The 22,673-nt window shown below is 40.6% G+C and overlaps 1 protein-coding gene across 2 annotated transcripts in view; it reads left to right on the forward strand.

The window, feature by feature from the left end:
• ECHDC1 (ethylmalonyl-CoA decarboxylase 1) overlaps positions 1-22,360 on the forward strand; it is a 38,957-nt gene extending 16,597 nt beyond the window's left edge. For both annotated transcript variants that reach the window (XM_059835570.1, XM_059835569.1), the window contains exons 4-6: positions 863-915; positions 2,771-2,851; positions 21,863-22,360. In XM_059835570.1, the coding sequence (XP_059691553.1) occupies positions 863-915; positions 2,771-2,851; positions 21,863-22,268 (540 nt within the window). In that variant the 3' untranslated portion in view covers positions 22,269-22,360. The remainder of the gene's footprint in view (positions 1-862; positions 916-2,770; positions 2,852-21,862) is intronic.
• Positions 22,361-22,673: the final 313 nt, after the last annotated feature.

The raw sequence follows: 22,673 nt of genomic DNA on the forward strand, positions 1-22,673 counted from the left end.
AAAGTATTCTCTTAGTCCCCAGCAATTTGTGCCTAAGACTTCTAGAGCTAGAGGTGTTACCTGATGTTTAATAACCTTTTGTCAATTTTTCTGTCGTGAGTTTATCTAATTGTTCTTGAATTTGTGTAGTCTTTTAGAGGTTGCAATGCCCTGCTGCAAAGTGTTCCAAAGTGTTCCACAGTTTAACTACATGTTGTGGGAAGAAATATTTATTTTGAACCTAGCAGTAACCTATTTTATTTGTAGCCCCTTAGTTCTTGTACTGGAAGAGAAGGGAACAATTGTTCGCTATTCACTATTGTTTGCAAGCTGATGTAAAACATAAAGGAGGAGGGAAGTAAGAAAAATCTTCTGGTTTTTTTGTGTGTGTGGTTTTGTGTTTGTTTGGGTTTTCTTCCTGAAATGCTTTTGGCCCAAACAATAAAAAATGTAGTTGGTAAACTGTATCTTGTCTAAAACTTTATGGATTTAGAACAGTAAAAAGTATGCAGTGCTTTATGGTCCTATACAAACTTAAAACTCAGCATTATAGGTGTTTAACTGGGAGTGAGAAGAGGAAATTAAGAGGAAAGGATGTAAAATTTCACATCATAGAAGTTCAGTATTGCAATCACTTTTAACAGTGGTTTAATAATAACTGAAAATCACATAAATTGATTGAGTTCTGTTTTTTTTTAACCTGATTTATACTAGGTTTTCTGTTTGTGCATAGTGAGGTTGGGCTGGAATTTGGGCAAGATTAACCGAAGAGAAAAAACCCAGCTAGAGTGAATATAATGAATACTCCTGTCTACTCCATCTGTGTGTTTAATTGCATCTCATTAGGCTCACTTAACATTTTTTAATTTCCTATTCTTTGTAGGATGGGATGAATATGTGCATGTTTATGCAAAACACCTTAACAAGACTTATGAGGTAATATATTTTTTTTACCCTTCTTTATGAAGTAATTATAAGGATTGGAATATATTTTGGCTAACTCTTCAACAAGGTGTTTGAAGTTAAATACATAGTCTTAAGTATGTAATTTTGAATTACATAAAAAAAACCCCTATAGGCTTATACGTGAAGGGCCAGGAGATACCTAGAGTTAAGGAAATCTAGACTGTCAAAGTTTCTGAGGCTGACTGCTGTAGCTCAGTGGAAATGGGTAGCTCTTAAAAAAACAAGCAGGGCCAGCTTATGCAGCCTACGCAGGTAACATTTATTTAATGTATTTATTTAGTCTTCCCACTTCATAAGAGGAATGTATTCAGTTCTACCATCTGGTATTTCTGAAAAACATTTTTTCCTTCCCTTTAGATCTAGTTTCCCTTAAGAAATCACATTTCTATTAAATCCATGTGTGGTAGAGTCTGTCTTTTTTCTGCTCAGAGCTCTTTGAAGATAAATAATCTTTGTTTTCAAATAATCTATATGAGAAAATGTTGCTAGTTAACATTATTCTGTAAAACTGCCCAGGAGACTGGAGACTTAGTAGTAGTAGTACTGTAAGGAATTCTCAGGATTGGAATTGCAATCCATTTGTATAAATTGGGCTCCATATAATCAAAATTGATGGGGCAAAGCAAAGAGGAGGAAAATGTATGAAGATTAAGCCCTCACCTCAGATGTCTTAACTTAGAGTATGTTGAAGCTGTGGTTCAGGGGGAGCACTGAACTGCTGTCTGGGGACATCTATTGTAGATGGGATCAATCTCCCTCAGAGGGAGCTGAGGCTGACTGTGATCCTGAAGGAGGTGCCTCAAATGGATCAAGAGTATGGATGTAGGGGACTTGGACCCATATCTTCTGGTTCCCCATAGACCATAGGAAAAATGAGGTTACGCTCTTCAAGTGGGTTCACTTGTGCCATGTGTTATTGTATGAAGTGTGCTGCAGCTGGTAAGTGAACTTGGGCCATAAGAAGTTGTTGGTGCTTCTGTTAAAGTAGAGGTGAAACCAAACGTGGTCATGATTGGGAAGCTGACTTCTGAATGTGTTTTCAAAACTGCTCAATGAATTTAACTGTCTCTTCGTAGTAAAAGACGAAACAGCTGTATCAGCATGCAAAGTCTGGGACTGACCAGTTGTCTTCATTTCTCAGGGAACTTGGCTTATCCTAAGCCAGTCACTGTTGATTAGTATTCATTTCACAGTGGCAGAGGAGAAAGATTCTCCCTACATACTCTTCCTTCCCTCTGTCCTTTGAATGACCTTGAACACGATTAAATACCTTGAGCATGATTAAATACAACACCATCAAAGGTAACAGATTGTTGCTATCCTCAAAGGATGGTTTTGTCCTTCAGAAAAAAAGTTTTTTTGATGACTGAGACAGTAGCACTCTGAAGAAGCTGCTGAAAGTATCACACTGAATCTCATTATTTTTGGATAACCCAGCCATGCAGTTCTTCGTGCCTCTTTCTACTGCTTTAGTACTGGCTTACTGTAGGGTCTTGTGTCGCTGTCCTGTCACTCCTTCTTGCCGATAGTCTTTTTAGGTATAATCTGTAGCATGTGTTTTTCATAACATACTACATGATCTTCTTTACTTTGATTCCATTTGATACATCTGTTTCATTTTGGGATTCCATATTAATTGTGGAATAATCATTTTGGCGTAAGTTGAATTGGTATTGTGCTACTTACCTACAAAGATGTAGTTATTTGAATGAGTTGGAACAGTGTATTTTTCTGATCTTTTACCGTAGAGATGGTTTGCTTGAATCCTTTGTAATTTCTAGAAGACTAAAAGCATGAATTTTGGTTACAAAACTCTCTTGTGTAGATTGCCTTTGATCAGTGTTGCACTAGTCCAAGGAAAAGCTGTTGGAGGAGGAGCAGAACTTACCACGGCATGTGATTTCAGGTAAGATCAACAATTTGTGTAGCTGTCATGTTGGGTCGGTGATTTAATGACTGTACCTGTGAAATGTGGGAAGCCTGAGGTAACACTTTTACCAGGAGTCAGGTCCCTGAATTCCAAGGCATTAGGAATTGGGCTTTGTCAGCAGACTTCACAGGAAAAAAGTTTGGGTTTCCTGATAGTACAGAGGAAAGGTTATTTACTGTCAGGTTATACAGTTTGAATCACTGTGTAAAATAAGAGCAGTGAGGAGCTTTAGCAACCGCCTGTGTCATAGACCAAGTGGGTCCAACTTCTCACTCCTGAGTGAGAGGTAGGACTGCAAAATTGTATATCCCCTTATGTCTCTATGTGGCTGTCATAAGTAAAAATAAATAAATAAAACTTTCCATCAGTCTAGTATTTTGTGTTCTGGGTTCGTTATTTGTAACATTGTGCTGTACAGTTTTTGAAACAGGAGTTTGAGATGCAGAGGAAAGCAAATGAGGTTCTGTCCCTGTTTTCTTCTGTGGAGGTGCAGGGATTTGCCAACATGAAACAACAAGTGAAAAACAGAGGGCTTTAATTAAAGAGGCTGAATGCAGAATAGGAACTTGAAGAAACTAAAATAATAAAATGTCATTTTATTTAAACAGTTGCTGATGTGCAAACAGCCTACAGATATAACAGGATAAGCACTGTGTGCAGCCTCTCTGAAAATGAGGAGCTTTTAGTGAAGTTCCTATCTAAGAGGAGGAAATGTGCCCTTTAAGAGGGCCTCAGCACCTGAAGTGGGAAAGGAGTTGTCCAGAACAAGCTGAAAGTACTTATATTCAAAAGTAATACTAAGTAAAGTAAACTAGAGTATTACAGTGCTGTTCCAGGTATCAGGAACAGGCTTTAAGGCGATGGTATCTGCATTGTCTGAGCCACTCAGAAGCAATCTTTCTTTGCTTTGAAACTAGATGTGGCCGGATCTTTCTTCTATCTACACAACATCTGGTCAACTGGAACCTCAGCTCTGACTATGGCCTCTGAGGCTGTATTATAAATGCCTGTTAAACATGCAGAGAGGTACAGTGTTTGACAGCTGCAGTGCTGACAGGAGAGTGCACCTGGGAGACTTAGTAGACCTTTCTGTATCTGAGTCCAGTGACAGAAAGTGAATCCTGTTATCCCTAAATAGGAGTTTAGGGAATGTGAACATAATGAAATGGAAATCTTTTGGCTTTCTAAAATACATACTCTCTACTTCTACGCCAGCTATGTTGTTTGACATACTGTGTAATTATAGTCATTGTCAAGTAGCTCTTATTTGCATGAATTGAGCAGCTGCAATTCCTCTAATGTGCTGCCATAATTTTCATAATAACTACAGCTGTTGATCCATCTTCCATTACTTTCTAACACACCCATCCAGTGCAACTAAATAATAGCAATTCAGGAACAGCAAACAGGACTTAATTAATAACAACAAGATAGAGAAACATACTCTGTGCTGCTATTGCTCCTGAATTTGAGAATTTTGAAACTGGGAGACAAGATCCAGGTTTTTTGAGGGCTATGAGCAGTTTTTAGTGGGACAGGTACTCTGTCCTGAGTCACTAGATACCAAAAGAGGAACTTGAGAACAGAATCAGAGGTTTGTTTCCTTCCTTGAATAAACTGTTTGGACACTTTTTAAATAATTTTATTTTTTTAAGAACAGAAGGAGTGAGTTGTGGCTGCTTTTATTTCTAAATTTTCAAATCCATTTCTGTTTTTCACAGTAATCATGTAAACTACCAAGGTGCTTGGTATTGGCCTGAAATATTTTCTCATCTTTATCTCTACCAGTTTATGCTATATTAACTATACTGATATTGTCAAAGTGATTCACTTGAACCAAAATGGCTTATGTACCTTCTCTGAAATGTGATCTGACAGCATGATGCACATCTCTACTGAAGTAAGGATGTGGACAAATCCAATTTTAAAATGGCTGAGGTGGTTTAAGATATTATTGATGTATTCTTCCAGTGGCGGTTCTTGCGGCTAATTGTCTCTTACTCTGTTTAAGCCAGCTCATTTAAAATTGCATCAGGGAGGGCTTCAATGAACTCTGGCACATTTATTGCTGGCGTAAGGGAAGTGATGAAAAGTGAAAGCATCTTAGGTCACTTCAGCTTTGATCTGGAGGAAGAGGTCTTCTCAAAACATCTTCTTCAATCTTAGCTGCTTTATGGATTGTTCCAGTATGACTCTCCATAAAAGCAACATTCTTATAAAGATCATAAACATGTGATTGAAGAATAAAAAATTGTCTAGACAAGCGAAAGGTAATTAAAATCCTTTCAGACTTTTTCTGATAAGAAAATTGGGAAGGTAAGGCTTCTGCCACTGAAATTATTTATCTCAATTATTTCTGTAAAACTGAGTAATGTAAAACCATGCAGGTATGAAACTTGTTTGGACAGCTGAGATTTTTAGTATGGTTTCAAGAAACCTACACTTTTTTCAATGTGCCACAGTTGAATATTCACTCTAAGTCTGTGAAGATGGCTCATGGGTTCTGCTGCCAAATGTCAGTGTATGTTGCAGTTCTGCATGACATTGCAGCTGTTTCAGTGAAGTGCACAAATGACTCTGATGTTGGATTCAGTGATGCAATTTTACAAACAATCAAAATGAAGTACCTGTTCTGAATTCCCTGTATGCAGAAACTTGAAGCGTATCTTGTACTTGTGCAATGCATGAAGTTACGGAGAACTGATTTGGCAGGGTTGGTTAAGGAATTTGGACAAGAATAGCAGTGGATTGTTGGGCAATAAGCTAACAGTTAGATTTGGGCAGAGACAGTTTGGTAATGAATCTATTCGTGCAATTAGTACATCACAATAATCTCGGAGCGCAGTAGCTGCAGTGCGCTACCAGCCAGTAGCCAGAATAACTAACTTTGAATTCTGAGCTGTCTTGTCTTCTATTTCACATTGGTGCCTTTGAGAAATCTCACTGGGGCGATGTCTGCGTAGGTCTTTTAGACGCATCTACAACTTTGAAAATTTGGTCCTACATCACTCAGCAAATGGACTTCCATGGTACCTGAGTGCTTCTGAAAAATACAGTCTCTTCCCCCCACTCCCTTTTTCTTCTCTAATGCTACTGCAGTCAAAATAGAGGTGTGTCGTTTGAATCCAATTTTAACGGTGGTGCTCCAGGCAGCAGATGAGAGTGCAAGGATGGAAAGCTACCCATTTCTGTTACCATTGACCTCAAAATGGGCTCATGGGTAGAGGCAGCAGTGTTCTCCTTTTCTTTTTTTTAGAATATGAATTAATCAACTATAACTTCCTCAGCTGTAGTTGATGTTGCACAGTTAAATCACAAAGGGCGAGTTTCATTACTCGTTAGTGCTGAGCAGGCCTACTTCATAAACAGCACCATTGATTTAAAGCGGTATTTGCTTTCTGAGCAGAATTCTGCCCTGTATCTGTAGGAATGTCAGAATCAAGCTTTTAACAAAGAAAGAAGCTTATGCTAATAATACTGTGTTTATCAAATTGGCCTTGCTGCATTTTAATTGTTTTTTTCTATATTTTTGTGAAATATGTAGGCATGCTTAGTATTACATTTTAAGGTGTTAAGCATGTTCCATAAAATGCCTAATAAGAGATACAATGAAATGCACTGTTATTGAATAGCTTTTGTTGTGTGTGTTCTTGTGATGACTTGTGTTTGTCTACTTTTACAAGCATGTATTTAGTGTATTAAATATAATTTATACTAAATGAAAGCAGCAGAAGATAATATAACCACTACATAGATATAGGCCCAGTATGACCAACTTTTCAGTTGTTGCGCCTTTAAAAAAAGAGGCAGGGGGGAAAGCTGTAAAGACATTAGTATTTTACAGTAATCTTTTCCAAGAACAGGTTTCAGAATGTCAGAGCACAACACACTAGCTTCTTTGGAAAAATTTTGCTGTATGCAAGAATTTTGGCTTTTAGTTGTATCAGGAGCAGCTTTTAAGTACACAAGATGCTGCTGTTTGAAATAAGGGTGCCTCAGTACGTAGTGGCTCTTTTCACTGGGCAGAGCATGATATGAATGTAATGGGATGGGGTTCGCATATTCATGAGTTCTTGCGAAGTCCAGGCTGACAAAGCACTTTTCATTAGATGTGACTCCGCAACGTTGCTGCACTTCATCAGGAGAAGAATCAGTAGCCAAATCTGAGAGTGGGTTCTCACACCTTCAGGTGCTTGCTATATGCCAGAGATAACTTTTTTAACTGTATGAAATTTTCCTCTCTAATATATGTGTGTGTATATATATGTATATATATATATGTAAAACCTCCTTCAAATCACTTGGCAATTTTAGAATTCCATTGCAGTCATGCATCACTTCACATTTTTAGAGCCCTGGGAGGTTTGTTAGTACAATTTTCTGATGGATTTTCAGAGGGATGGATTATGGTTTTAAAAGTTTCACGTTGTCTGCCTTTAAGAAGGCTGTTCTTATTTTTGACCTGGCACATTTGACATCTGGTTAAGTAATTGCAGCACTGCTAGAAATGGACTTGAGAGCTTGTGTTTATGGACTGATATTGGGGTTTTTTTCTTTATTACCAGTTTTCATTTGGGTTTGAATTTCATGTGTTTATAATCTTCCAGGCAGAGAATTTTTTACATAGTCCACAGTTCAAATTTACCACTGTTTGATTTTATTGGAAATGTAAATAACAGCAACAAAGCATGAGTGTGAGTTGATGTTTTCTTTCTGAGGTCATCTTTTTTAGGGATTTACTTCATTCCAAGTTTTTTCTTTGGGAGGCCAAACCATCTTATCCTGGGTGAATGAGATTTTTTTGTTACCAGCATGTGCCTACATTTTTTAGACCACTTCTACAATGCAATCTTATTTCCTTTCTGTTGAACAATCCTGTCTGCAGCTGATTCTGTGCTGCACAGTAATAAACAAAGATAGCCCAGATATGGAAAAATTAGATAAGACAGATTTTAGGGAATGCGGAGCTGGACCCATGCTGATTCTTGCTGGGACATTGGGCTGTCGGTATGCTGTAGGGAAGCACTCAAGGTTCAAGGAGAATTAGTTTAGGAAGGGTACAAATGCACTGAAATTGTCCATTATGCTTGCATCTGTGAAGTGACTAATCCCCAGTTTAGATAAACTGCCTGCAGGTATTTGTGTTTGACGCTCCATTGCTGATCTTCACTACGAAAATAATCTTTTAAAAATACATGTATATAATCAGATAGCTCCACAAGGTTAATATGAAGCCTGAGAAGCCCTTACTTATTCCAGTCTGCTGATTCTGAGGTGGGATTGTGTTGAGCTGTGGCTTCATGAGAAGGACAGACTGCCTGAATAGCTCACCTCAGCGTGGGAGGAGGGTGTCCCTGCTGCCTGTTCCCAGCTCGCTGCTTACCTCTGGTTTGCCAAGCACCAGTGAAGATGCCTATATGAGTCAGTTATCTCACTGAAAAGCAACAGAAGTCTATATATTTCCTGTTCTTACAGTGAGTTAAGGTGGGTTTTAAAGGCATATAGTATTGGCTAGAGCCAGTGTAAAGGAGGAACTCAGCCTCTAGGAGAAGATGACAAAGAACAGGAGGGGATGGGAATACAATCGTCTCCTTTTGGCTCTAGGGAGCTGTTAGATAGCCTCAGTTTCCCCTGAAGCCACAGCCTTCAGCGGCCTAACTTTGCATTGGATCAGCTTCCAGAGAATGTCTTCCGGAGTCCCTGTTACGTATCTCATTTTTCAGTGCTGTCACGTGCTATTGAAGGACTATGAAAAGAAGAACACTTCCTCTCTTTATCACTCTAGGTAGCAATATAGTTAACACTGTAGATACCTGAAGGGTAATCATCCACATCAGAGTTAATGTTCATTGAAATGACCGAATGTTCCCCAAATGACTCAATTTCCCTGGGTTTTTGCAAGCATAAGCAGGCGTTGTTGTGTGGATCTCAACCTACTTTCACTGTAAACATTGCCAATGCTCTGGCTCAGAGCTTGGCATCTAAAATTGCAATTTTAATTGTAATTTAATTTGTAATTGTAAACAATTGCAACTTCTGGTCTTCCCCTTCACCCCCTGTTTCTTTTTTCCCCTCTAATCCAAAACAACCTAATGTCTTAGTGAAGATTTGGAGCCCTGCAGGCTGGACCTCTGTGTTCCTGTTCCTTCCAGATTTACCCAAAATTGTGTGAAACAAGACTGCAGGCTGTTTGAACCTGTAAACCTTGGTGGCTTCAGCTTTGTACTTCTTCCTGGATTCTGTAGTTAGTAAGAAATTAATTGCTACTGCTGTAACTCAGCAGTCACAGTAAGAATAAATCAAATTATAAATTCTTATGTTAAATAAATTTCAATTGTGCTTAAACTGTTCTATGTGCAAGAACTACTGTATCCACAGTCTATTACTAGGTGCTATCCTCCAGTTTTGTTTTGTGTGCTGATGTGCTCATATTCATAAACAAAAAGCAAATATATAGACTGAGGAAAAAACAATAATTTCAATTAGTGTGGATTTGTGTGTGTGTGAAAGAGAGAAAGATTGTAAATGAAAAGATACCAGGGGAAATTATACTTTTGGTGATAAGAGAACTGGTCACACTTCTAGGCATATTTGTGGAGGTTCTCTTACAGTTTGCTGAAAATGTGCCTGTTTCTTGTCCAGCTAGTCTGTGCATACCGTCAGTTAGTGATCTGAAGCTGGCTTTAGTTCCCCATCAGTATAACTAATGTGCTATATTTAAAAAGTAAAGAGGTGAAGCAGCTAAGTTACTGTTTTAATGTAACCAAAAAAAAAAAAAAAAAAGAAATATATGAGCTCTGAAGTCATGTATCTTATCTGTAAAAAAAACCCCAAAACAAGCGTTCAGCATTTTTTGCTTGAGATTATTAACATGGTATCCTGACAAAATGGCAACATTTTATTGTAATTTCATCACCAGTGATTTCAAATATGTGTATGTTCCCTTAGCTTTAGTCAGAAATTGTTGCGTAGGATGTGCAAGTGCAGCATCAGTAGCACTGCATGCAGAGACAGCTGAATTTCAAAGTGTGTCTTGTTACCCTAGGTCTTGAGAAGAGTTGTTAGTTAGCATCATGTTATGACATATTTTAAATCCTTTAATACTGTGGGTTGCAGAAATGTGATATATCAAATCCATCATAAAGTATTAGAGCAGCTTGAACCTTGAATCTCTTAGGGCTGATGTCAAGAAATGCTGTTCCTTTCCAGTCAGCTGAGTTCAGGCGAGTGAGGTGATCTTTGCCTTTTTGACATTTTAGATGCCAAGCTCTGAGCTGGAGTGTTGCGAAGCTCCCCCTCCCCTTTCTGTATCAGCAGCAGAGATGAGCAAAGAATACGACTGAAATGTTCCTGCTTTAAGAGACTCCTGAATTTGGTCCAGGATAATTTTGTTCTGTTTTCTTTGGTCTTGGTAAATATGTATGATGGAATTAAAGATGTGGGAAACCGAGGTTATAAACGCAGGTGTACATGCTGCACAAAAGTGGGCACATAATTTAAAAAATACAATATTTTCAACTTGAAAACAAGTTCTAGTGTACCTTTTTGATTTCTAGATGAATACTGGCATTCAGATTTGACTAAAAATTTCAATTATCAAACACCTTTACCTTCAAGTGGTCTTTTTTCATCGAAGAATCTGGTAAAATATCACTGGATCTTTTCTAATGGAAATTTTTGCTTTAGTCTAAAAGGCATATCTGTTGTTGAAAATGTTTGCTTGAACAAAATCCAAATAGCTGTAGTTCCTTTTTTGGAAGGAAAGACTCATGTAACATTTTACATTTCCAGCATGAGTAATTTTTATGTGAGCATTATTCTGGCGTTCAGTCACTTGTATATTGAGACTTTGGCAGCCTGTGAAGAATAGCTAAACCCTGCTTCATAGGTAAGACCTGAGTGCTATGTCAAGATGAGAACTACTCTGAAAATAACTGTATGGTAACGGAGGTTGCAGTGTGTGTGGCTGTGACTGGGACCCATTGCCACCAGGGTAATAGAAATAAAGTTATAGCTGGGAATTAAAAGAGGAGGAGAGTGTTAGTAAGACATAGGTCATTTGCAGGGGAGGAGAAATGGGGTGGTACCCCGTGGATTGCTGTCATACATCTGCGGGGAGAAAGGAGGATCCAGGCACTACATGTGGAACGATGGGGCTTCAGTCCCACTTCATGGCACTGGTGATTCATGCCGTTTTCAGAGTTTATATTGCACACTTCAGGGGAATTACAGCTCCCTGGTGTAACTATCTGTTTTATTCTCTTGATTCTGTGTGCTCTTAAATTGTGGTATGAGCCTTGCGTGCGTTCAGAAGCCTTTGTAAAGCCATGCTACTCCTTCCCCATTGCGCGCAGGGCGGGTTGTCAAAGATCCAAGGCAGTACCCGTGGACTGGGGAACTCTTTCTTGCTAACTGTATAATTATAAAATGTTGATGCCTTTCCCACTTGGGAAAGGCCTTTTAATTTACTTTTTCTGCTGTTTTCTGGGTCTCTTCAGCTCACTTGAATGCTCGGGCATGAGAGGGGGGGCAAGGGAACAGTGTGTGGCTCACACAGCTTTTACGTCGCATTGCAGCTTGCAAAGAGGCCGTGTGATTTGTGCGTGCAGCACACACTGCCTTGCGTGACAGCGGAGGGGGGCTGCACGAGCCCCCTGGCCAGCCCTCTCCCCAACTCCACAGCCCACCCAGGAGGTGGGTGCGTGGTGCTGCCCATCTCCCAGCACCTGCAGCCTGCTGTGGGGGGATAGTACCCTGGGCTGTGGGAAACCCCATGAGCATCGTATGTGGACCTCAAGAAGTATCAGCCTGGCAAATGGGGCAGATTCACTTTGCAGTCTGGCCAAATAATTTTCTTTCTTGTCAGTTTATTGAAAAATGACGGGGGTGGGTAGGTGGATGGTGAAGGGCTCGTCTTGCTTCCTTTAATACCGCTTGTGGAGTTCTAATCAGTCATGCTTTTTTGGGCCCCTATTTTTTGCCCTGTGATCTGTCATCTAATTCAATTTTTCATTCCTGCTACAGGAGTCTTTTTGTAACTTCCAATATTCAGCTTCATTTATCCCTTTTAGAAGAACGTAGCTTTTCATAGCATGCTTTTCTCTCTCTGGCTTCTGTGAAGCCACAGGTGAGAAAGTGTCAAGCCTGACGTAAAAAGTTAGATTTAAAACTCCTAATCCAGGTCTGCTGGGTGAGCCTTCATCTGTAGCTGACTTCTGGGAGATTCTGGTCCAGCAGGAGTTTGGAAGAGCTGTCTGTGTGGATGGCAGCCGGTATGACAGTGAGCATCACCTGCAAGAGACTTTTGGAGGGTCCTGCCTACCTTGGCTTGTTTGAGGCTGCCCTGCTGCCCTTGCAGGGTATTAGCAAGAGCTTCTTTCCCTGTGTTTCTTTCCTTCCATGATGCCTCTCTCAAATTAACAGTCTTTCTTGGCCTTCTTTTAGCCCCTTTCCTTTGGTCAGGGAAGTGCTTAAGAAATAAACCTTTTTTCACTTCTCTCCTCGTTCTTACACAGTCATGTCTGGACCAGTATTAGTCTGGGTCTTGCTGGATCACAGTGCTCTGCTGCTTTACCATACTCCTTTTTGCTGCTGATAGGCCTTTTCTTAATTTTTCTTAATGCAGGCTTTGCTATTAATGAGATGCTGGATTTTGGGGCATGCAGATTTCTGTGTCTGCCTATTATAATTTAACTCCTGTTATCCACGGGATCTTTTTCTAGTAACAATATTATTTTTGTGCTTCTTCCCTGAATTGGCTTCCTTTGAAATTGGTAATCATCTTGCAGCCTCTTTGAGTTGACACTGTTCCTTTTGGAAGCTTATCTTCCATTGAATGTCCAAACGTTTGGGCAATAAATGGTGGAGTTATCCACACCTTAAGATCCTGTTTATTCTTGGAGACCATATTCCTCCTAAAACGGCTCATGTCTATTTAGCAGTTTCTGCTTTGATGACCCTGTGTTCCATCTCTGCCTCCAACTCTTCTGTTGTTACTTCATCTTCCCTTTTTTTGATCTGGGACTCCACTTTTCAGAATTTTAGCATCAACCAAAGATTTTGTGTCTTTAGATGAAAATATAACTTTGTCATTCTTTCTTCTGCATTTCTGGGTGATGTGATGACTCTGGGTGATGTGAAAAAGCGTGATAGAGTCATGTTATAAATGTTTAAGGTTGCCTTTGAAGAGTGCATCTCTCATTGTTTAGGTCCATCTGCTCCCCTCTGGGAAGTGGCCTGGGGTTTCCCAGCCAACCTAGGAGAATGTTAACTCCTGCTCAGGAAAATGCTTCTGTAATTAGGGTCTATTTTCGGGTCAGATTTTGACCCTGATTCTTAGGGCTCCATAAAATGCATTGGAAAATCTGACTGGAGGGCAGAAAGTAAGGTGGTAAAGGCAACGTGCTAGGGAGGCTTGTGATATTTTCTCCTAGGCTACTTTATTTAAACCTTGATTCTTAGCTTTTGTTGCAAGTGGGGGGAAAATGGATGCACTAAGAGTGTTACAAAATTATTCAGTAACTATAAATAAAATTCCTTATAATGTGTAAGGCAATTTGAAAAGAGCTGTGAGAAAAGAGAGCTCTTGTGTTGGTGAAATTTCTTAGCCTGGCATCAAGCCTACTCCTTTGACACCGAGTTTCAGAGCGTGCCTAGAACACTCTGTACTTGGGAGGCTGGGTAGGATTTTTTTATTTTGGTTCTTGGATATCGTTTTAATTTATTTAAACCCCAAATAAAGAAGTTGTATTGTTTTGTTTTAATCGCTGAAAGGATTTGAGAGGGCTGACTTTCTGATAGACTTACTAAAATAGTAGCTGGACCTAGTTCTTTCCATTGCATTCCTGTAGTAAAGGTTACAGATTAAAGCTCATAAATGGGAGAGATCATTAATGTGCACAGTCTTCTCTTACCCTGTTGAAATTTGGGATTGCAGAGCTGCTTTGTGCAAATGTATCCAAGATATGCACAAGGGACATAGTTTCCACAAACTCTTAATCCATTTTGTCTTCATTTTTATATTCTTTAGTGCCTGTTCTTAGGCATCTGTGAAGCGAATGTTTATGACTAAGGGATTTTCAGAAAGAGCAAAGATTTAGGGCGTTGTTTTTATGATGCCAGTCTGCACAGACTATCACCAAAAGCATGTAGGACAAATCCTTAGTTCTATTGGTTTTACAGTATTTTCACTTTGGGAGCCTCACTTCATGTTGCCAGAGCTCTAAGGCAGCAATTGATGTAATGTCTAATGGTCTTATTCTTTCCCTGCATAGGGCAGAAACATAAGACGCTGGCCATAAGAGAGAAGATAGGGGAAAGGAGCAGGGGGAATTAATACTAGCAAGCTGAGCTGGGAAAGCGCAGAGCAGTCACGGCTGGCCAATATTCACTGCATTGTTATAGTTTGAAAATCTGCTAAATATCATTAGCAAGGAGTTATTTATTAAATGTATAATCGAGGCTTTTTGATCCTTTAAAGCCTCTCCAATTAATCAAGTGAGATTGAAAGATAAGTGAAATTATGACTAACTCTTCTCAGGATGAATCCACTTGTTAATATTTTCAGATAATTAGGGTTTTTTTCAGTGATAGAGGGTGTAGTAAGGTAGCTGAATTTCAGAAAAATCTTTAGCTGTTTTGTCTAGATAATCCCTGTACAGAGTACCTAGGTAATTATTTGATGGTGTAGTGATAAAGAGACTGACGAGACACTGCACTAGATAGGCAGAGACAGATTAATTAGTCCCAACTTGCTTTTTGGAGGAGACTGTCTTATTCTTGAGGGTCTAATTCTAACAGCATCTGTCATGAAAATTGAAGTAAGGACTGGAAACTGCTCATCAGCAGCATTGCTGACTAGCTAAATTATTTTAGTGTAGTACTGCGTATTTCTTTTGCAGAATATTCTTCCCTCAGTACCTTGCTGCTTTAAAACTCATTTTTTATTGCAAAAATGGCTGGTTAATGCAGTTGTTTTAAGGTGAGTTTCTGTAATAACCATGGAAGGCTTGTGTGTTGGACTATTGAACAAGGCTAGAACTAGGGTTTTTTTAATAAAAATAAACCCCCATACACTCTGCAATTAAATACTGATGAAAGTATTCCTAGCCTTTCCAGTAAGGTGTATGGTCCTAAGAATATTTTGAGAGACTAAATACTTATACAAGACAAGTTGTCACTATTAGAACGCAGTGTTGTCACGTAATTAAGTATCAGTATTTAGGTTTCCAGGTTAGGTCTCCACAGGCACGAACTGCAGCATTAACTTTAGTCAGTACTTTTAATTTCAGGCTTTCTGTGGCTTTGTGAAGATGTCAAGGCAGTGGTTCGTATTCAGGTCTTGATTTCAAGGCTATACTCAGAATTAACTTTTGTTGTTAAAAGATTCTGGAGAAGGCAGTGATGAGTTTTGCAGCAAATTGCCAAGAAACATTCATATACGAGGCCTCAAGAATTTGTATCTTAAAGCTAAGGAGGTTCTGTAGTTTCTTACATGTGCGTTAATATCTGTCCATGCGTGGTGGGGAGGATAGGTTTTAGATACATTAAATGGGAAGGTACGTGATCTCTGGTGTATGTTTCTGACTTTAAGATTTAGAATGCAGATATCAGAGGTGAATTGAGCACTAGGTACATGTTAAAACTTGCAGGGCCACCTGCCATGCTAAAGCAACTGGGGAGAAGGCAGCTAGCCTGGAGGTTTCCAAACCACAGTATGTGCTACATGAACCGTTCAAGATAGTGTGCAGTTGCAGCAGTACTTGACTGCTTGTGCGATGCTCCTTGCCCAAGCTCCAAGCTAACAGCACCTGGAGTCCCAATTAATTGCCCCTTACAGCCCAACTTGCAGGGCTGCCACTTGCCAGGACAAGACCCCTTGGTGCCCCAGCCTGAGTCAAGGAACTGAAGCTCCAAAAACTGGCTGACTGCATTTGCAGCAAATGGGCTGGAGGCATCCGAGGAGACCACCAGGACTTGGGTTTTTGGGCAGGGCAGGTGCTCCCTGCATGTGCTGCAGCAACTGATCATAGGTTTGCTCAGCCCTTTTCTGGATGTAGGAAGAGCTTTATCCTGCTGTTGGCTGAAGACCCTTTCACACGCTTGCATCTCCTCAGGCACAGAGGGACCTTGATTTTCACGTGCCATGATGGACAGTACAGGCGATCCCAGCTATTCATATCCTATAGTTGTACTGAACTCTAGATGCTTTTGCCTCCAATGAAAGATTCAAGGTGACTTCTTTCTTTTATGGAAATGCTTTTCCATCCAACTACCCACTTCTACCTCATCTGAACAGTTACTGTGTTTCAGCCGACCGCTTTAAAGCTGCTTTTTTTTTCTTTTGCAAAGCCAGAGATGTGGTATGCTGCCTAGAAGATATTACACAATCACAGAATCACACAGAATGATAGGGGTTGGAAGGGACCTCTGGAGATCATCTAGTCCAACCCCCCCCCCCCCCCCCCCCCCCCCCCCCCGAGCAGGTTCACCTAGAGCAGATCGCACAAGAATGCGTCCAGGCGAGTTTTGAATATCTCCAGAGAAGGAGACTCCACAACTTTATTACTTTGTGCGGTGCACTGGACCAACCTAAAATAAAGGACTTTGGTTCAATCACAAATCAGGGCTTTTGTTGTACAGATAAAGGTATAGGTAATTTAGGTTTTATGCAGACGCTATAAATTCAACAATCACAACTCTCCCTTGCTTTGTTTTAACTTACTCTAACACCCTAGTTGACTTAAAAACATCCCATCTACTGCATGTGTTCAGCAGCACTTTGTGTGTAAGAGCAGCACTTTTACTTTTTTTGGTGGGTTTTGCATGCATTAGCAAGAGAAGGGAGATCAGATTACAGATATTACCTGTGTAACTCTCTATCTGCTGCCTGAGTCACAGTCACTTCCTGCAAGAACCCACTACTGATACTGGGATCTCCTGTGCCCCTTGGGATGCTGAGGAAGCGTAAGGAGGATGGAGTGAGACTATGAGGTGCAATGTGCAGGTGAAGTGATGGGGCAGGGACTGTATTTTGACTGTTGAGAAGGTGCAGTAGGAGAACGGGGAGGAAGTGGACAACGGACTCCAGCCTTCTTGCTCACTTAAGGACCGGCATGCATTTGCGAGCTGCTGCTGTGGTGGATGGTCCTGATAGCACTTACCAAGCAAAGTTACAAAATCCTAAACTAGTTGCACCTGAGTTTTTGTTACTTGCAAGCAAGGTCATCAAATTTTCATGCCCACCTGGCAAAACAAGTTCCATTTGCATGATTAACACCATCCACAGATAATGTCATACCTGATCTCTAACAAATTCTTGAACTTGCACTACCCCGCAGTGAGTATTTTAAAAAGCTGTTTTGGCCACATGTCAGCATAGCATGGCTGTTACTTAATTTAACAAGAGTTAGTTAAGCTGATATCATATTGATGAGTGTATTAGAAAAACATACATGTTGGGTAAAGTGTATGACTGGATTGTACATCAACTTTTGTTCTTCTGTTGTTTTCTCGTTAAAACAAACGTTTGGCCCTTGATAGCCTTCTTTCTTTTAACGTTTTCCTGGTGGTTTTCTTTTTTCTTTAATGTCTCTCTTTTCCTGTGCTTAAAATAGTTGCGTGTGTGGTTAGGACAGTTGGTTGAAAGCCTTTAATATCAATACTGTATTCACTGAGTAATGGCAGTCAGCCAAAATGCATGTGTGGCTGACCATGACCATTGCTTTTCTTGTGTCTGGATGTCTTGCATCTATGTTTTGCAAAAACGTCTAGTTGTGTTTGAAATTTTCTTATTATTTCTATTTCTATAACTCTTGCTCTACAGCATGTTAAAATTATGGATATCTTTTAATTGTTTCAGAAGGCTTTTGACTCTTGTATTTGGAGAATTTTCCACTTTGTGTTGGTTCAGTCACCTTGTAGAAGTGTTCCAAAATTTATAGAAGTTTACAGATTTGGTGAGGGAACTTCTTATGACCCAAGGCATAAGCTTTGCTTATTATTTATGTTGATTGGTGGTTTGAGAGCAGGAGGCCGAAGTATTTGGGGGGAGATGAAAGTCATCCCCTGCAGTTCTGGCTGCGCTCTTTCAGTATAACCATAGCTAAGAACCAGGTGCTGCAGCACTGCGTGATACCGGCTGCCTCCCTCCATGGTGTGCCAGTCTCACGCCAGCTAAAAGGAGAAGATTGGAAGTCAGGAGCTGTGTCCTTACGTGACACTGGGACTCAAACAGGGATGGGAACAAAATCCAGGTTGCTGACAACACGTTTAATGTTTTAGGCATCCTTTTTTTTCCATCATGGGTTTCAGAAGCATGGTGGTAGGAGCTTTTAAAATGCATAAAATAGAGGATGGTATTTGTCCCTCCCTAGTAAACTTCATTAGTGCCTTTGCCTTATCAGAATGCTGAATATAATTCAAACCCTGAAGTCCAGGAATGATGAAGTAAGGACTAGCACAAACCTTAATACAGTCTTAATTCTGGCCAAGGAACCGATTATACCTGTTGAAACAGTTCAGTAACAGGTGTACTATAAAAAGCAGGTATGAAAAACTGAGAAAAGAGACTTGTGTTTGCATTTTCAGCTTCCATTGTATATGCTGCAGCTTCAAGTAGCTGGGAGATACTTTAGCAAAGGAAAGCATCGCTGTTAGCTCGCAGCAAGTGCCACCTTTGAGGAAGCAAGTGTACTTGTTTAAGGATGGGATTTGTTAGGTTGCATTGTTAATGGCAAACAAGGTTTTCTTCTCACGTGCGTTGCCAGTCATGTGATGTGACATGACAGTTGGTAGTTTGTGGGCGCAATGAGATGTCACGGATTGAAGGAATCCTCCAATCAAAGGTGGCGGGTTTGTAACATTTAGCGCATCTGAGAACATTTTAAAATATACAGCAGGAACATTTGCTGTAGCTCTTGTTTGCTTTAGATGACTAACCCAAAATTGGATGTGGTCCATGGTGGCTGTGCTTTCTTCCTAGGGGTGTTGTAGTGCTTGTAACGTGGAAATTAATGTTCTTAAAGGAGGTTTCAGCTGCACTTTGGTGCTTATATTACCTTAGCCTCTTATTTCCAATTCAAGCTGTGAGGATTTTGCTACCCTTCACGTTTCTGAAGGATGTTTCTCTGCTTGTAAGGTCTTCAGTTACTTTGTTACATTAATTACATTTAAAAAATATTTTTTCAGTATTGTTATGCAACAGATTTTCTTCTTTTTTTAGGGCAGGGAAGGCATGTGTCCAGGAGCCTAGTGCTATGGCCTTCCCCTAGGATACAGGAGACCCAGATTTTAATTCTCTTGACCTGGAAGACAAGAACAGGCATACTGAGTCAAATCAGGGTTCATTTTGTATTCATCTGCTATTCTGTCTCAGGCAGAGCCAGTACTAGGTGAAATAAGGTGTAACAGCTCAGGAATAGAATAGTACTTCTGTCTTTTCAGCTTTTTAATGTCTGCCTCTTTGTGTTTACTAATGCTTGCTGTACTTTCCTTACATAAATTCATCTAATGGGAGATCAGATCTGTCATGTCTCAGAAGGCAGACTCAATTCCTTTCATAAAATAAAAAGGGAAATGCTTATGTGAGGCTGCAGCTGGTGATGTTCGGACGCTGATGCCAGGCTAGTTTGGCAGTGGCATACGCCTCTTCAGATCTGAGCTCAGGTCTCTTCCTTGAGCATGGGGAATTGAAGTGAGTGCTACACTTAACAGAGAGTGTGATGGGTGGTTTCTGTAAGAAATGGTGTGACTGCAGGAGGGGATTCATAGTTGAAAAGGCTGAAAAACCATAGATACCTTTCTTAAGCCTGAAGGCAGTCCAAGACTACCTTTATACACCTTCTACTGACTACCACTTACCTCAGTATCTTCTGTGGAGTTTGTTCAAAGGAGCATTGTAGGGAGAGGTGAATCCCAATGAGATCCTGGAAGTTGCAGCCTCACAGTCTCTCTGTGGATTTAGTTGTCAATCGCTTATTTTCCTTTCATCACGTTTTGTTCCATTTTCTCAGAGGGAGGTGAAGACTGTGCAGGGTAACGAAGCCTTACCCACGTACTAAATGTTTTCAACTTTTTTTCTTGTTGGCGCTGATGGATCGTCTGTGCTTCTAATGTAAAAGCTGACTTCCCATGCAAACTACAGAGTGCTTTGACCCAACTTCCCAGATGAATCCGTATGCTGCCCATGGGACATTCACTGAAATGCCTGCCCTTAAGGCCTGAACCCAGGTGCCTGGGACAGTCTCTGATTCAACAAACACAACGTTGTCTTACAGACGTGCAGTGGCTGTCTTACAAGACTGCCTATAGATTGTCTAGCATCGGATGCCTAGCTGCGTATGACCACTTCTTTTTTTAATGCTTCACATGGCTCAGCACAGCTAGAATTAAACCCTTAATAATGTTTTCATTATTGCTTTCCCAGTGGGACACTGAGTGTCAGCAAACTGCAAAGTAAGCTGAGCCAGTGAAGGAGCTTTGGAATACTTGCAGAATCTTCCTTGTGGAGTGGAGAGACCTGAGCTCCGTGGGATTTGTTGGGTTTGGGAAGCACTTGCTAATGTTAGCTAAAAGCCTTTCTTCCCCTGCAATACACTGCTCTCTTCCTTTTGTCATGCAACCTTCCTCCACTATCTCTACAAAAAGGCTTTCATGCAATCTGGCATGTCAGCTGTTGCCTTTGTGCATTGTGTTGGGTCTGGGATAAAGCATAAGCTCTTCAGCCCTGGTGCTTTGTAGTATGGCATGAATGCTGATGGGCTCTGGTTAAGAAAAAAGCAACCAAGCAAACTTAAAATTAACAATAACTAAGCAGATTTGGGAACTGAGAGTTCCTAGAAGTAGTTGCATTTTTAAAGGTTTTCTTTTTCTTTCCCCTTTTAAAGCTGTTCACTTTGGTATTTTCATTATGGAAAACTGCATTATTAGGAAACAGACTTGTGTGTAGATCTTAGTGTTACATGATTTATTTTCAGAAAGCCCATTAGTGGTTGAAGTAGAAGCTAGTCTACTTCACAAGTATAATTTGCATCCCTTGTCTTATAAGCAGCAGCAAGCGACCACACTGCAGAACATCATCTTAAGAAAGAGCAAGTACTGGTTTGCTTCTGTACATCTTTTCTATATGTTTCTATTTCTAGAGGCTTTTTCCACTAACCTAGTGTGTGTCAGTGTGAACACTATGCGGAGACAGTACAATCCGCTGCAGCAGAGCTCCTCCAGGGAGATAGCTTAATCAGCCCTAGGATGAGTTCTTAAATAAGGGAGGTGACAGACTGTAGAAAAGAAGCAAAGATGTGAAATCTTTGAAAAGAGGAGTGTGATTCTACCTTCTGGAGGGGAGCAATTTTATTACACACTGTAAGGCATAAATAGAAAGCAATTCTATTATACTGTGAGCCATACATAGAGCATCCATCCTGACTTCCTTGCTGTAGTGAGCAGTTAGAAATCAAATTCACATGGACCCTCTAAGGTACGGCACAAACAGCTATGCTATAATGGAGTACCGGGATGCTGACAGAACCTCCCCAGCACAGATCAGTACTAAAACGATGATCCATCCTCTTGAGGAATAAGTTTTGTGTGCTAGTTTGCTTGGGTTTTACCCCAAACCCTGTTGCTTCCTTCAGGCATGAATTAGTAAGGCAATGTTGGCACTGTGAGTAAGCGTAACATGCCCTCCATCTTTGCAGTTCTGTTTTCAAACACTTTTAAAAACTGACTGCAGGTATCAGTGTGGACACTAAGCATCTTTACTTGTGGCAGCCTACGAATCTCATTTTGAGCAGGGCCAAAAGCTGCAGGCATGGCACCGGGTGATGTAAAAATTAAGATACTCATGCTCTGGCTGTAATCAGCATCCTGTCAAGTTGTATCAGTCTTTGGAAGCAGAGGGGAGGGGAAAATAGAAAATTGAGTGCGGGCGAGCTGAAAATGGAAGTCAATGCACAGATTGACCTCTGCGTGTTTGTTCTTCATTGACAGGTTGATGACGCCTGGGAGTGAAATTCGATTTGTCCATAAGCACATGGGTCTGGTGCCAGGCTGGGGAGGAGCTGCCCGGCTGGTGCGGATCGTCGGCAGCTGGGCTGCCCTCCAGCTGCTGAGCGGAGCTGCCAGGGTGGACCCCGAGAGGGCTTTGCGCCTCGGGCTCTCAGAGGAGACGTTGTCATCTTCAGATGACACTGGAGCGTTAGAAGAAGCCCGAGCCTGGCTGAGTCAGTACACAGAGGGTCCAGCCAGCGTGATTCAGGCTGTGAAAAAGGTGGTGACAGCGGGAAGAGAGCTTCCATTGGAAGCTGCCCTAAGGACAGAGAAGGACATTTTCGGAACTGTATGGGGTGGGCCTGCCAATTTGCAGGCATTGGTTAGAAGACCAAAACATAAATGACGGTCAATGCGTAAGAAATGTTCTTGACCTTTTTGCAAACAACACTTTCACTAAAGCAGGCATTAAACAGAATTGTTTAAGGACTTGTTCATTTAAACTGTCATTAACATTCCTGTCATTCAAGTCAGGCAGATATATTTGATGTGCAACCACAGAGAAATCCCCAGCAGATTCTTTACTGTCCTAATCACCCCTTGAATGGAGATTAGTGAAATTAGTATGTAAACGTAAATACTGTGCTGAGAATAGAACTATAATTCTTTTGGAATGTGGCTGAAGATTATTTTCTTTGGAGTTAATTTTGGTTTTCTAACTGGTATGGAAATTAATTGATTGAAAGGTATGAGGTTTATTTATTTGCAGAACAGGTGCATCTAAAGCTGCAAAAGATGAGTTCCCCAACAT

This window comes from Gavia stellata, chromosome 2 (assembly GCF_030936135.1).
Source record: "Gavia stellata isolate bGavSte3 chromosome 2, bGavSte3.hap2, whole genome shotgun sequence".
Lineage (NCBI taxonomy): Eukaryota > Metazoa > Chordata > Aves > Gaviiformes > Gaviidae > Gavia > Gavia stellata.